The 16,744-nt window shown below is 32.1% G+C and overlaps 2 protein-coding genes across 3 annotated transcripts; one reads left to right on the plus strand and one right to left on the minus strand.

Annotated features, from left to right (window-relative positions):
• Positions 1 to 279: 279 nt before the first annotated feature.
• Positions 280 to 6,924, plus strand: LOC139893854 (uncharacterized). Of its 2 annotated transcripts, XM_071877042.1 has the most exons (11): positions 280 to 487; positions 921 to 1,372; positions 1,467 to 1,652; positions 1,942 to 2,049; positions 2,253 to 2,453; positions 2,812 to 3,871; positions 4,415 to 4,547; positions 5,033 to 5,612; positions 5,718 to 5,811; positions 6,436 to 6,560; positions 6,667 to 6,924. In XM_071877042.1, the coding sequence occupies exons 1-8, from the start codon at positions 412 to 414 to the stop codon at positions 5,544 to 5,546; spliced, it is 2,730 nt and encodes a 909-aa protein (XP_071733143.1). In that variant the 5' UTR covers positions 280 to 411; the 3' UTR covers positions 5,547 to 5,612; positions 5,718 to 5,811; positions 6,436 to 6,560; positions 6,667 to 6,924. The 2 variants fall into 2 exon arrangements, with proteins under 2 accessions (XP_071733143.1, XP_071733142.1); XM_071877041.1 differs by having other exon boundaries at positions 2,812 to 4,547.
• A 1,144-nt stretch (positions 6,925 to 8,068) lies between these two features.
• Positions 8,069 to 16,260, minus strand: LOC139893855 (ATP-dependent Clp protease proteolytic subunit 2, mitochondrial-like). The gene is made up of 2 exons (XM_071877043.1): positions 15,786 to 16,260; positions 8,069 to 8,712 (listed from the first exon to the last, which is right to left on the minus strand). Exons 1-2 carry the CDS (start codon positions 16,117 to 16,119, stop codon positions 8,309 to 8,311), a joined length of 738 nt encoding a protein of 245 aa, XP_071733144.1. The 5' UTR covers positions 16,120 to 16,260; the 3' UTR covers positions 8,069 to 8,308.
• Between the last annotated feature and the right edge of the window lie 484 nt (positions 16,261 to 16,744).

The following is a 16,744-nucleotide window of genomic DNA, read 5'->3' on the forward strand; positions in this document are numbered from 1 at the left end:
ACTCGAATGAAGAAAAACCTTATAAATAACTCATCGGTTGAGCTTCCGATATCCTTACAAGAGGTCTCAAATTTGTAGTATTTTTTAGTGGTCAGAGATGAATTAGAAACGACCACGGAATAATGCGGCTACAGTGTATATGTTAGAGTACAGGTCGGAATAAATCGAGTAATAAATTAACTTTTGTTTTCTATGAGCTGTCTCAAAGCTATTTATTTTTCCAAGCCGCGCGCCAAAGATAGTGTGAAAAAACACCTTCGTACACATATTGAAGTTGGAGTATATACGATAAGAATCAGCAAATTCAAAACCCTGAAGAACTAAAAATTAGGGTTTAAGTCTTCACTGTAAAATAGTACCAAACAAGAATTAAAGCAATCAGAGGTTGGTTTGCTAGTTAGGTTTTAAAAAATGGAAAAAACTGCAGCAGCTAATGCAATGGAATGGAGCATTCATCTTGAAAAATCCTTACGCTCCAACAACCCTGGTTCTATTTTTTACTTCCATTCTGTAATTAAATTAATAAATCATTTTATTATATTATTTATACTTATTATTATAAAAATCCCTTTATTTTTATAAAGCTGTGATTTTTTTTCAAGGGGTTTGCTCATTGTTGATAATGCTAGTATTCTTTTGATTTTGTGAACTAGTATTTTATTTGTATAATTTTGTATATGGATTAGTTATTATTCATGAGTAAATTGTATTATGAATGATTAGTTATTGAATCTACATTCAACCAAAATCACAAAGTTCAATCTTTTATTGGATTTGGCTATAGTTTGAATTTGTTAGTAATAAGTCAGAGTTAACTAAGTGCATATTTGTTGTAATTTATATACAGATTAGTTATCATTTTCTTTGTAAATTTGAAAATTTTAACATGTACTTATCAAATTTAAATTTATTTATTTTAGGTAAACGTATAGAAGCTATTAAAGAAGTTGGAGCTAGGTTAGAATGGTGGAGTAAAGAACCCGAGCTTTCGATGGCCGAATACGATATGTTTGGATCAGTTCCTGAAGAAGATAAACTATTTGCAAACGCTATTCTTTTGCGGTTGACTGACACTTTTACGTCCGGTGACAAACATACCAAGCTTTGTATCGTTAAAATTTTCATGTCAGAGATGAAGCACAGGAATAAAAAGAAAAAAATCGATACGAAAAACAAAGGAATTTTATCAAGATATAAAGTAGAGAATCACCTCGAACTTTTAAGGAGAATAAAGGTGTGTTTTAACGCTGGTGACGAGGACGTTAGAGCGTTGTCGTTAGCTCTTTTTGGTTGTTGGTCTGATTTTGCCAAAGATAATGCAGATATTCGATATCTTATACTATCTAGTATTGTTTCTTGCAATGTTCTTGAGGTAACATTATGAATTTTATGATAATTGATTGTTCTTTAATATTAGTCTTTGCCATTTTTTGATAGTGTCATGAACTTTTTTTTCTTTTTGTTAGGTTAAGGCTTCGTTATTTGCTGCGGGATGCTTTTGTGAGTTTTCGGACGACTTTAGTCGCGTACTCATTGAGATTTTAGTAAATATGGTTTCATCGTCTGATATGCCAATTGCTGGTAGACTAGCAGGAGTTCGTGCTTTTGCGAAACTAAGAAGTTCGATAGCTATATCGACTAAAGCTTATGAGGTTTCAGATATTCTCGTTAATTTTTCAATATTTTTTGTCAAGACTTGCAGTTATTATAAGAATTTACTAGTTATGGCTCATAGCTAATTAGCTAATAGTGTTGCAGATCTCAGAATTACTCGGTCAAACTAGGTTAAACTTGGCCAAAACTCGGGATTGCTCGGAAAATCAGTCAAATTTGGTCAAAATCGTCAAAGTCAAACTTGGTCAACATTCGAGTACTCCTCGAGTAGCTGTGAACAAAATTTATTATCTTGAAGTTCCAATACTTACTGTTAACTCATTGCAGGAGGGGAGAAAGGTGCTTTTAGGTTCGGTGGAGGATTATATTGTGATGACTATGCTGACGTCACTCTCGATAATTGCTTCCAGATCAGCACTCTTGATTCCTAGGCAGGTATTACTCTGTTCATCATGTGATTTTACTCTTTTTTTTTTTTTTCCTTTTTCTTTTTAACTCTAATATAAAATATAAATATAAATTTAAACCAAGTAATATGTTATATTGATTTTGTGACAGAGTAAAAAAAATTTAATGTATAAAATTGAAAACCGTTAACTATGTATTTGAATCAATGTATACGTTGCTTTTTGGTTCAGGTAGATTTGCTTCTTTCTTTTTTAAGGCAAGATAAGTCAATGTCACAACAAGCAACATCATTACGATGTCTACGTATCGTATTATCAAAAAGTTGCTTTCGTTTTTCTCCTCCTACAGAGCTAATTAGTGTATTTTTCAACATGCTAAATGATGAACTCTCATCTGTGATGCAACGGGATGCTCTTCATATTCTATACGAGGTTGGTATAGTTCTTGATTTGATTGCCACCAGAGCTAGATTTTTTGACCCAATTACTTATCAATGGATATATTTGGGTTCTACTTTCTCATTTACATGTCAAAACAGATTCATGAATTCACTTCTAAGGATACCAAATGGGTCGAATAGACCGAATATTGCCCAAAATGTTACGATTTAAGTAATTTAATAGCTATTAATAATGCCCTGATTGTGTTTACTTGCATTTTGCAACATTTCACTCTATTTGACCGTTACCCAGCCTGCCCATTTGGCCCCCTTTACACGTCTTGATCATTATCAATAACACAAATAACATACCTTGGTATTATTTCTTACATTTCGGAGGAAATATGCAGATCCTGATGTCCAAGATGTTAAGCATGAATCATTCCGAAATAAACGAGTGTTTCGTCAAGATATTAAGCGTTGTCGAGAATTTAACGAAATCTCCATTAGTATCGACTAGACTCTTTGCTGTGCATTTTCTAACAAATATATCCGTGAAGTTCACAAGAAGAATCGGTATGCAATACAATAATGACGATAATGCCCCCGCATTTCAAGCAATCTCGTTTGTCATTGGTCGTCTAACTTTGTTGACAAACTCGGTTTTGAGCGTTAACGAACTTGACATAGAACTTGACATAGAACTTGAGCAAGAAATTCAGACTTTATTTAAAACGACTAATCTCATGCTTAATGAATGCCCCGATATTGGTGAGTTCGCGCTAAATAAGCTCTATCGTTTTACTAACTGCCTACTGAATAAGGATAGTCAAACATTCAGGTCAAAGCTTGCTGTAAATGTATCGAAAGTGGTTGTTGTGTGCCTAAAGAACATGGTGAGAAATGGAACTTTGACTAGTCAAATAAAGGACGTTGTGAAGCTTTTGATCAAGGACGTATGTGAATGCAGCTATTTCGATTACTACGTACACAACGTCTATTATCTTTTGTTTCATACCGTTCCTATTGAAGAACGCGGTTCGGATCAAGCGTACATGATTACTAACGAAATTCTCGCACTTGAAAACGCGAAAAAACTTATAGAAAAGAAAAACTATTGGTCTACTTATAAGTTTGCTAAATATGCAGTTTTTCAGGGTGCGTGGTTTACAGCCGCTTTTAGTTTTGGAGAATTAATAAAAACGGTTAATTCTGATTCGTGCCAGCAATGGTTGACTTCGTTGACTTTATTCGCGTATTCAGAAGTCAAGATTTTGTATCGTGGTTTACCAAAAGAACGGTCGGTTTTGTTAGATTGGTTAGTCAAGAACAGATCTGATTTAACGATACTCGGAGTTTTGGGTGAAGTAGGAAATTCGAAAAACGCCGAGTTTGAGAATCTTGATGGCGTTTGTAAAATTCTTCGGGTTTCAAAAGAATTGTTGTCGGTTGATGATGTCACTGTACGAGGTAAACACTACTTCCAGATTCGGTTTTTGTCTCTTAGGGCAAACGTTTTAGAAAACGTTGTTCATTTATTTAACCTCTTGCATAAAAACTTCTCTAACTATCATGATGTGTCATTTGTTGAAACACTTACGCAACTATCGACCCGTTTAACGAAACTGGCACAAGAGTATGATCTAGTCGCCACGTCATTTATCGGCATGGACCCCGCGGATACAATGATCGTGTCTGCACACGCGTTAAGTTGTTCAGTTTTGGCTTTCGTTACTGGTTTTTCATTTTTCTTTGCAAATCTTCATTTCGGAGACGGTTTACGAAATAACTTTTATGCTGAGCTTATAAATGATCTTGTGAGACGGGTTTGGTGTATAGATGATGAGAGTAGTAAAAAGCTTGCGTCTTTACAAAAAACTAGTTTTGGTCAAACTAAGAGTTGTGCTGGTCAAACTTCTAAAACTCAGAGGTTGGAAAATACGTATGAAGTAAGAAGTATCGTTAAGATTTGTCGTCTTGGTGTTAATGGTGTTGTTGGGTTACAAGGTGCAGCTAAAATGATGCGTGAAAATGATGATACTGTTCGATTGCAAATTATAAATGATGGATTAAAGCTTCAATTAGATGTTTTAAGGAACTGGTTGAACATCTTTGTAAGGACTCCAACGTATTTCTTCAGTGTAAGGTATGTCAGGGTTGATTATTTTGTAGTGGTGGCAATTTTGACCCATTCACTAATGGACGGGTCGACTCGGGCTATGTTTATTATATCTAAAATGGTCAAATAGATGACTAATGATAGCTTAAAAGGAAATAGGTCAAATGGGTGGAAGTTGCCCACAATTGTATCTCTAATGCTTAGAATTACACTAAATCCTCATTTTAAAAAGTTAGATAATTGATGAAATAATATAATATAATGCTTATAACTTACCAACTACCCGTATGGACCCGTTACTAGAGATGAGCAAAGACAGTTTTAAACTAGATTTCAATCTAATCCAAAAGACAGTTACTTCATAGAAATTAAAGAACCATTTTTTTTAGTACCGGACTAGTTTTAGTTTAGACTGTTTTGCTCATCATTAACTCTTACCCAGCCCACCCATTTTGTCACCTTTAGTTTTTGTTATATGCGTTGTACTAATTCACTTTTTGCACATTTGACAGGCCTTGTGTCTCTTGTCAACTATTTACAATAAACAGAGACTCAGCAAACAATGAGAAAATAATGGTTCTACGAGGATATCATCTTCATCTAGATTTATGCCTTCAATTAAACGACATTTTACATGAATCAAAATCTCAACTTACCAAACTTTATTGCATCCTTCAATGTAAATCTTGTTATCAGTATCCTAGTCAAAGTGGAAACAGTAAAAGTCAAACACCAATGGAGTTTCATGATTGGACAGATGATAACATTTTAGGATTAGATGCTAAGATATTTAAGCATGTCAACAACTGTGAGAAAGACGATATTTTCGATCGGGAGGTTGCGGAAACAATCGTTTGTTTTAGACCAAATGGAAATGGGCAAGGATTTGCGTCTTGTATGCTCGATGTTTCTATGTTTCCTTTGGGTTGTTATGAGATTAAGTGGCGTGCGGGTTGTTTGGACGTAAATGGCTGTTATTGGAGTCTGAATTCTTTCAATTCTGGTCCAGTTTTTACTGTACAATGATCTTGTTATAAGGTGGTGATAGTGATTCTGACAGGTTCAACTGTCCAGTTTTTGTTGCAGGGTAATGCAAGTAATTTTCACTCCATTTGGGGATTAAAGTTTTCTTTCTTTCTTTTTTTCAAATATTTGTGCAATCTTTGTTTATGCTTGATAAAATGAAACGAATTGCAGGTACATATTCTGGAAACTTTAAGTATGACGCGTGAATTGAATCGGAGGCAGAGTTGCTATGTTATGTAAGGTTAACTTGTGATGTTCATATTAGGTAATGGTTATTAGGTCTTTCTACTTTATTTGGTGTTTTGACAGTGGTTTTGATTTTAATTATCAGATTATTTAGGCTTTAAAGCCTCGTATAATCAACTTTGGATAATCAGTTTCGTACCATTTGCAGCGAAACTGATTATTTAGAAAATATTAAGTTTACTTGAATATCCCTTTTCGTTACCCTCGGATTCATAGTTTATAATATGATACTGCTAAGAATTATAACTGTTGAATTTATTTACTTTAGTTATGAAAAACTTCATGGGGTAATCCATTTTTACCCCAGAAAAATGTGTTGACAAATTATTTATTTTACTCCTGTTTTGTGTCAAAATTTAAATTAAATGCTTCAGCAGTATTTATATAAGAGCGTCTATTTTGGTAGTATGTGTCAGCTCCGTAAATACTGAATAGCCAGAATTTGGCACACACTTAAACCGCTATTATACCTTGAAACATCAGAAGTGCATCCAAACACTTCACTTATGCCGAGTTGCTTATCTGCACCTAATTATTCAATTTCACATTACCGTTTATCAGAACTTACATTCAAACGCTCCCATATGAGAAAAAGAATAAACTGAACAGTTTTCATTGTGTAATGTTATTTATCTTTTAATAGCGAGTTAGCAGTCACTGACGGCGGACCACCATAGGAGGTCCCACCATCCGATCATATTCGGGTACATGTAAGGAGGAAACCCCATATTAAACCACCACTAGGATGCAATCTAGAGAAACCATCAGGTAATTTTGTTGTTAATGGTACCGGGCCCCGGATTTCAAGTACCTCAACTAGTCTTGAGTAATTTTGTTAATTTTTTTTTTTTTTTTTTTATCTTTACTTACGTAGGTTTCTGTGACTAACTCAGGGCGACTACACGCTTTGTGAGCAGTCTAGAATAATTGCAGGTAAACTTCACGAGAGGTTTTTTTTTTTTTTGGTTGCTTAGCAGATTTTTCTTTGTTTTTAGGTGGACTATGGAAATGTTTTTCTGTAATCTCTTTTAGCTAAATCCATTTCATGGAGACCTCGATAGGCTCGCTGTAACACTATTGTCTTGTTTCGCTCTAAACTGATGGAAATATATGGACGTTTTTACTTTTTTAACCCATCGAACAATTCTATTCTGTATATAAGTTTAGTTATCTATAAAGATATAGATACTGCTAGTTTAGTTATTATCTACACGGATCTTGTTTGTCTTTGACACGGCGACACAAAAAAGCCCACATGATAACAGAGCAAGTATACAAGTATTGGGGGCGTTTGGTTCGGGGATTTCAATTCCCAGGATTTGAAATCCCACGGGATTTGAAATCCTAGGATTTGAAATCCTATCTTCTGTTTGGTTCGAGGTTTTCAAATCTCAAAATTTGTAATGCGAACCCGAAACGGGAACGCTATCGCAAAACACAAACCCGAAATCGAAACGTGAATCCAAAACTACAATGCGACCGTGATACGCGAACCCAAAATCAAAATGCGCACCCGAAATCTAAATGCGAACCCGAAATTGAACACGAAACGCGAACGCGTAACATGAAATCTATGGGATTTGAAATGCAAATCCCTCCAACCAATTCCTCCAACCAAACATGGGATTTCATGGGATTTAAAATGCAAATCCCACGAAATCCCACGAACCAAACGCCCCTTAGTAGCACAACAAAAATGTCTCTCATAAGTGATATGTTTGCTTGTGGAGATTGAATTTATCCCAATTTATGATCCCATTTAAGGGAAATTGATCAAAATACACATTTTTTTAAGGCTTCAAACAAAATACACTTTTTAAAAAAAAATTGCCTTTTTACACCATTCGGTAGACGGGATTTCCGTCTACCACCTTTATCTGTCGTCTACTACCATTTTTACAAAGTAGTCGACGGTGAGATAAAGGTGGTAGACGAATTCCCGTCTACTGGCAGGGTTAGTAGACAGTGAGAACAAAGCAGTTGACAGACATTTACAAAGTAGTCGACTGTCTACTGCCTTGTTGTTGCTGTCTACTGCCTTGTTAGTGTCTACAAGGCAGTAGACAGCAACAACAAGGCAGTAGACAGCAACAACAAGGCAGTAGACGGTCGACTACTTTGTAAATTCTGTCTACCACCTTTATCTCACTGTCGACTACTTTGTAAAAATGGTAGTAGACGACAGATAAAGGTGGTAGACGGAAATCCCGTCTACCGAATGGTGTAAAAAGACAATTTTTTTTTAAAAAGTGTATTTTGTTTGAAGCCTTAAAAAAAAGTGTTTTTTGAACAATTTCCCCCCATTTAATACAGACAGATGTAACGAAATATCGTCCAACATTAACCAAAATCATGATAAAAATATTGGAGCAAAACAGGGGAAGCTTGAAGCCAATATTCCTTCAAGAAAGATGTTGGGGAAAACATCTGATTTCTTCCACTAGTGTGCCTGTTACTATTACATTAACAAAAACAACAGCCTGAAATCTGGTTTCAGCAATGGATTTACTCAAGTTTTACTCTGAACCTTTCTCAACAGCATCTGTTACCAAAGTTAATGGTCTCTCATCTATGACCTCGTCTATGATGCCGAACTCTTTGGCTTCTTGTGGGGTCATAAAGTAGTCACGGTCCATATTTTTCTGAATAACGTCAATAGCTTGCCCAGTATGTTTTGAATACAACGCATTCAACGAATCCCAAATCCTAATTATCTCCTTGGTGTGAATAGTCATGTCTTTAGCCTGCCCGCTATATCCACCTGAAGGTTGGTGGATCATGATCGTCGCATTAGGAAGAGCCCGTCTTTCACCCTTCGCACCAGCAGCTAACAGTAACGAAGCCATTGATGCAGCTTGACCTAAACATATGGTATTGATCGGAGAACGTATGTATTGCATTGTATCATATATTGCAAGGCCTGCAACAATAACAGTTTGGAAGAATGCTAACAGCAGTTTTGACTTGCATGGATATCATTAAATAAACTAAAACAAAGTGTATTGTTAGTTACTTTGTGAGTTTTTGACCCTATAAACACCTCAAAAATATGAATACTGCATCATTACATGATAGAACATGCAATATAATCACGTATTAGTCAATACTTTAACACATGATGAAAGGGATTTTTCAAATACAACATAGTTTAAACTTCTTTTAGAAAACCATAACGCATCTACAATCTACAATCATCATCAAATAAACCTACAAAAACAGTCCTACATGGTATGATAACTTTAAGCATGACATACAAGTAGATAAACTTCTGCTAATACAAATTCAAAACAGACCTATTTACACGAGACAGATAGGATTTTTTTTTACTGATATATTCACCCATAAGGACACCATATTGCCTGCTATCTATGCTTCTATAAGAAATTATATCAAAACTTCGGATGACATTCTTAACAAAATTTAAGATAATAAACACTGATTATGTACCAAGTACTATACAACCACAAAAATATCAATTGCACTACACAATTAGGTGAAAATATCTCTGTCTCTCACTTCTTCACAAAGCATTAAAATTATCTAAAACACATGTTACATGATTAAGATGAGCTCAAAACTACTGTTATCGATGACACGTGGTCATAAATAAATGCAATGCATATTTAACACCTAAAACCTGATTTTGCATAATAATAATAATAATAATAATAATAATAATAATAATAATAATAATAATAATTGTTATAATTCAGTAGGCTTATAACTACCTTTAGTGGCCTAGTTCTTGACTGTAGACTACTAATAAGTATATAGAGAGAATATGAGAGAATATGAGAGAATATATTTTAGTGTGTATTTTATAAACTCATAACACACATATTTATACTCAAAAAATCTACTATACAATATCTATAATAATAATAAAATTAACATCCAATTTAACTTTTATAACACTCCCCCTTGGATGACAATTTTATTAGAGAATAACTAGTACTGCCTCGTTAAAAACCTTGCTAAAGAAAATCCATTGGGATAAAACTTTAGCTAAGGGAAAAAGAGTGCAGCATAGAGTTGACTCCCCCTCAAGTAGGCAACGCCTGAATTGTTACATCTTCTGAACATGCCTCATGCCAAAATTATGAATGTGTGTTCTGAAAATAGCAGTTGGAAGTGCTTTGGTGAAAAGGTCAGCATAGTTTTTGCTGGACTGAACATATCTCATTTCAATCTGGTTGTCCTCAATGAGATTTTGAGTGTATGAGAAGAATCTAGGAGGTATGTGTTTTGTTCGGTCACTTTTGATATACCCTTCTTTCATCTGTGTTGTGCAAGCTACATTATCTTCATAGATAGTTGTTGGACTTTTATCGCGTTCTAGTCCACAAGAATCGGTAATGAGTTGTGTCATTGATCTCAACCAAAAACATTCCCGAGTAGCTTCATGTAATGCAATCACTTCGGCATGATTTGATGATGTTGCAACAAGTGTTTGTTTTTGAGAACGCCATGATATTGCGGTACCTCCATTTAGGAATACATATCCATTTTGAGATTTAGCTTTATGTGGATCAGATAAATAACCTGCTCTGCATAACCAACAAAATCTTGTTTCGATTCGTTAGAATAAAATAATCCTAAATCAGTAGTTCCCCGAAGGTATCGAAATATGTGTTTGATCCCATTCCAGTGTCTTTTGGTAGGAGCTGAGCTGAACCTTGCCAACAAATTAACTGCAAAAGAAATGTCAGGTCTTGTATAATTTGTAAGATACATAAGAGCTCCAATTGCACTAAGATATGGTACTTCTGGTCCTAGGATATCTTCATGATCTTCACAGGGACGAAATGGATCAGTGTCAACATTAAGTGATCTAACAACCATAGGAGTACTTAATGGTTTTGCCTTGTCCATATTAAAACGTTTTAAAATCTTTTCAGTATATGTTGTTTGATGTACAAGTAAACCATTAGGCATATGTTCAATTTGTAAACCAATGCAATACTTGGTTTTTCCGAGATCTTTCATTTCAAATTCTTTCTTTAGAAGTTGAATGGCTTCATGGATCTCTTTATTTGTACCTATGATATTAAGACCATTGACATAAATAAATACGATATATATCTGGTCATTGTTTTCATAATTAAAACACATGTGCAAATAAGTTTATATGTATACACTTTTCTTATCAAGTAATCACTTAATCCGTTATACTATTGTATCAACCCATATAAAAATCTTTGTGATTCAATGGAATACATTTCTTTAGGTTTTGCGTTAGATGTTTCTGATACCTTAAACCCTTCAGGTATATTCATATATATCACTATCAAGTGATCCATATAGATAAGTAGTAACAACATCCATGAGATGCATTTAAGTAACTACAGGTTGATTAAGTATCTAATAAGTAATTGTATCCATTACATAAGGATAAGTTTTCCTCATAATTCATTTCTGGTCTTTGTAGGAAACCTTGAGTTACACGTCTAGTTTTGCCTTGTATCTTCATTTGCACATTTCTTTTTCGGATAAAAATTCATTTATATTCCATACGTTTCACATCTTTAAAAGTGATAACGATTGATCCGAAAACTTTTCTTTTATTGAGTGATTCTAATTCAGCTCGTATTGCTCCTTTCTGTTGAGCTCAATCATGTCTATTTTGATATTCAATGACAGATTTTGGTTCCAGATCATCATCTTTATTCATGATGTCATTGTAACATTATATGAAAATATCTCATCAAGATTTTTCATTTCATTTCGGTTCCATAATATTGCATAATTTATTGCAATTTATGTATTTACATTTATCAATATCCTCTGCAGAAGGAATATTGATTTGTGGTTCTTCTTGAACACTCTTTTTTTTTTACCTCATTATCAGCTGATTTTTCTTTTCTAGGATTTTTATCTTTGGAACCAATTTGTCTTCCACGTTTTAGACGTGGCGAAGACTCATGAGTGACATTATTGCCAGCTTTTGGAATTTCAATTCTAGCTTAAGCATTTACTGCTGGTATATATGATTTAGTCACTCTTTTTGTATCTTTAAATGCATAAAGTAATTAATTTGCAAGTTCTTGCATATGCATTATTTTTGAACTTTCGTTTCGCATTCTTTTGTGCGAGTTCTATATACCTTAATTGATGTTCACATAATGAAGCATCTTTTTATTTATTTTTCATTTCTCCCCCTAATATAGGGAACAATGTTTCATTAAAGTGACAATCAACAAAATGTGCTGTAAAACATCACCCGTCATGGGTTCAATATATCTTATGATTGAAGATGTTTCATATCCAACATATATTTCCATCCTTCTTTGAGGAATCATTTATTGTGGTGGTGCAATTAAAAATACACTGCACAACCAAATGTTCTAAGATGGAAAATATTTGGCTCTAGACCAAAATTAAGTTGGTAATGGAGAATATTTATGACTTGCACTTGGTTTAATGCGAATTAATGTCGCATCATGTAATTTTACATGTCCCCATATAAATATTGAGAGTTTTGTACTCATTTCCAATTGTCTAGTTATTAGCTGCAAGCGTTTATCTATTGATTTAGCTAAACCAATTTTGTGTATGCACATGAGTAACTGGATGTTCAACAACAATCCCTGTAGACATATAATAATCATTCAATACTTGAGATGTTAACTCACCAGCATTATCAAGTCTCATCCTTTTAATGATGTAATCAGAATAATGTGTTCTCAATTTAATAATTTGTGCAAGAAACTTTGCAAATGCCATATTACGGCTTGATAACACACAAACATGAGACCATCCGCTAGATGCGTCTATAAGAATCATGAAATATCAAAATGGTCCACATGATGGATGAATTGGTCCATATATATTCCCTTGAATTCTTTCAAGAAATATTGGTGATTCTTTCTCAATATGCTTTTCATTAATCACCATATGCACTTTTAATCATATGCGCTGCGCTTTTCATCATATGCGCTTTTCATCATATACGCTTTTTATCATATGCGCTTTTAATCATATACGCGCTTTTCATCATATGCGCTTTTCGGTGCTACATAGATATTTCTCATTATCTGTTATCATTTACTGATAATCATATCCATTATGATATATATATATATCAGAGAAAATCAATTAATTTCTCTTTGATTTTGAGAAAACAAGGCATTGTTTATCAGAAAATTTTTACCATTTGGTAATATGAATTTTTGTCTTTTTCGTTCCTTATATCAAGTTTGCAAGACCTGATATAGTATTTATAATTCCTTCATTTGATTTAAATCAATGAAATATTTCTTAGATTTGATCATAGTGTGTATGTTACCATTATCTGCAAACAAGTTACAATCTGAGAAAGAACCGCATTAGAAAGCGACTCAACAATCGTACTAATAACCTAGTAGCAATAGTCATGATAAGCCCAATTAATCATCATAAAACTGGACTCCACATTTTTTTTTTTGCATAAAATAATATATATCAAATATAAGGTAACATTTCAAATATTAAATTACCATGTAAATCGATCTAATATATCAAAGGTCTGTGAATTATATTCACTTGAAAGATATGCATATTAAGTATACAACTAATTTATGTACAGATCAAATATATTTCTAATCTTAAAAGATCATGATGATTATCAATTATGCATTAAATATTAAAATAATCCAACATGCAATTTATCGTGATTTAAAAAAAAAATTAAATTGCATCAGTGTATAGCACATATAATCATGTATATGGCGAGAGTTTAAAAGAGTACACCGATCACAAAATAATATGCCAATCTAATCCACTAACTTATTAATCAATTAGATTAATAATAGCATAGGTCATGATATAACAAATTAATATAACCACTTTTTCCAAGTTTCATGTTAGACCAATTAAAAACTTACAAGGTAGCAACCATAACCATGTAGCATATATAATCACAATATATACATATATACATATATAAGTATAAAATTACTTGATGCATATATCAAATACACCAAGTATACTTTGTCTTAAAAAATCATGATTATGATTCATCAATATTCATTTCATAAATAGAATATTCCTAGTCAATACAAAACGTAAATCAACGATTATATTCATCATGCATAAAACTCAAAAATAGTTATTCTATCCGAAGATAACTAGACACAAATATGTTCTATAACATGCTCATATGTAGTCGGTTTATACAATCATACAAGTTAAAACAGTATACCACAATATGATAACATGAGAGTAGCAGATCATAGTATTGCAATATATATATATATATATATATATATATATATATATATATATATATATATATATATATATATATATATATATATATATATATATATATATATATATATATATTTCTTCTTTTTGGAATAAAATAATATGCACAACTATTTAATTACTTCATAGATCTAATGTGTTAATAACTCAAACGAGAAATATCCAGTTTACGACTACATATATATTATAATAATAAAATATATTCAACAACTTAGGTAGAGTTTTGGTATACACAACTTTTGATTTCATAACCTGCTTCATATTATCAAATAAAATATAAATCATATTATACCAATTTTATAGGCTGACTAATCGTTTACATATTCAGTTAACAAAAAAAAAAGGAATATATTCGGAACTTATGTTCCTTTCTTATTTTAACTTTTAAGATTTACTTTTAATAAAAATACAAACTACTTTTTCTATTTTAACTTTTAAGATTTACTTTTAATAAAATACAAACTACTTTTTTTTTTTAACTTTTAAGATTTGCTTTTAATAAAAATACAAACTACTTTTTCTTATTTTAACTTTTAAGATTTACTTTTAATAAAAATACAAACTACTTTTCTTATTTTAACTTTTAAGATTTACTTTTAATAAAAATACAAACTACTTTTTCTTATTTTAACTTTTAAGATTTACTTTTAATAAAAATACAAACTACCTTTTCTTATTTTAACTTTTAAGATTATAAATTTAAGAATAAACATTAGTATGCATGAAATAAATAATGATTAATTGCATAAGTAATCATAAATGTTAGATAACATATAAAGACCCCATCGTATTCGTATTGATCGGAATTAATCTCGACCCATGGTACCGTGTTGTCAAATGACGTGTTGCGTACATAAAGTACCGTGTTGTCAAATGACGTGTTGCGTACAATCATGAGGTCTTATTAACATAAATATAAATGTTAGTGAAGTTAATAAGAGTTAGATTACAGAAAATATAATTCAGGCGGTATAACGGACCATATATAACTTAAATAACATAAATATAAATGTTAGTGAAGTTAATAAAAGTTAGATTACAGAAATATAATTCAGGCGGTATAACCGACCATATATAACTTAAATAACATAAATATAAATGTTAGTGAAGTTAATAAAAGTTAGATTACAGAAATATAATTCAGGCGGTATAACCGACCATATATAACTTAAATAACATAAATATAAATGTTAGTGAAGTTAATAAAAGTTAGATTACAGAAATATAATTCAGGCGGTATAACCGACCATATATAACTTAAATAACATAAATATAAATGTTAGTGAAGTTAATAAAAGTTAGATAATTTCTTACCTTGATTAGTGACGTGTGCTTGCTTAGATAAATCTTGATTATACGGAGCACTTCGTGCTGATAACGTGTTATAATTCAGTAGGCTTATAACTACCTTTAGTGGCCTAGTTCTTGACTGTAGACTACTAATAAGTATATAGAGAGAATATGAGAGAATATGAGAGAATATATTTTAGTGTGTATTTTATAAACTCATAACACACATATTTATACTCAAAAAATCTACTATACAATATCTATAATAATAATAAAATTAACATCCAATTTAACTTTTATAACAATAATAATAATAATAATAATAATAATAATAATAATAATAATAATAATAATAATAATGATAATAGACACCTTAACAGGTGATAACAAAGTAAAAACTAATTCAAATACGAGTAGTTAATATTAAATTAAAATTAATATAAAAAAAGAAAAAGAAACCTGCAGTAACAGCTCCGCCAGGTGAATTGAGATACATGTTGATTGGTTTTGAAGGATTCTCAGATTCAAGGAACAGAAGCTGAGCAACGACGACGTGTGATGTGTCATCGGAAATCGGACCGTTAATTACAACGATTCGTTCTTTCAATAGTCGAGAAAATATATCGTAAGCTCGTTCTCCACGCGATGAGTGTTCGATCACCATCGGTATTAAATTGTACGGACGCCATTGACGATGTTGATGATGATGATGATGATGATTTACAGTAGCAGGTCTTAATGACGCTGCGGATCTCAAAAGTTTGGTGAAATTGCGAGTGATTGGATTTTGCATTGTTGATGTTTAGATTGATTGGAATTTGGTGCAAAATTGGGGAAATTGGGAATTTAGGGCTTGAAATAAGTAAGCTGTGTTTCTCACACAAACTTAAACTTTTTGATACGTTTACACCTAATGATTATACCTTAATGATAATGATTATACCTTAAACTAAAGTTATTCTCACATATAAATTTTTGATTCATTTATATCTAATTTACTTCCTACTATTATACCCTTAAATATACTTAGAATAATAATATAATTTCAACTTAGTAGATTAATTTAAAGGTATAATAGTAAATTTATGAAACAAAAGTATAGATAGATCAAAAAGTGGTGTGTGAGGATCACATCTCATTAATTAATACAATATTAATTAATTATTTAATATTATATTAATATAATGATTTTTTTAAATATTGATAATAATCAATTGAAGTTTAATAGCTTCTGGAAATAAAATAGTCACTTTGTGGTATTTTGGCTTCGGGCGGTTTGATTTGTTGGAGTTCTTTTGGTTCCCGTACTCTCGAACTTGTTGGTGTACGTGCCAGTGGTGGATGTTGTTTTCTTCTTCCCGGTTGGCCTTCTTTTGCTTGGAGTGTTGTGGCTCTTTCAAGCTCTCTCTGTTGGTTGG

The sequence above is a fragment of the Rutidosis leptorrhynchoides genome, chromosome 2 (assembly GCF_046630445.1).
Source record: "Rutidosis leptorrhynchoides isolate AG116_Rl617_1_P2 chromosome 2, CSIRO_AGI_Rlap_v1, whole genome shotgun sequence".
NCBI classification, from domain to species: domain Eukaryota; kingdom Viridiplantae; phylum Streptophyta; class Magnoliopsida; order Asterales; family Asteraceae; genus Rutidosis; species Rutidosis leptorrhynchoides.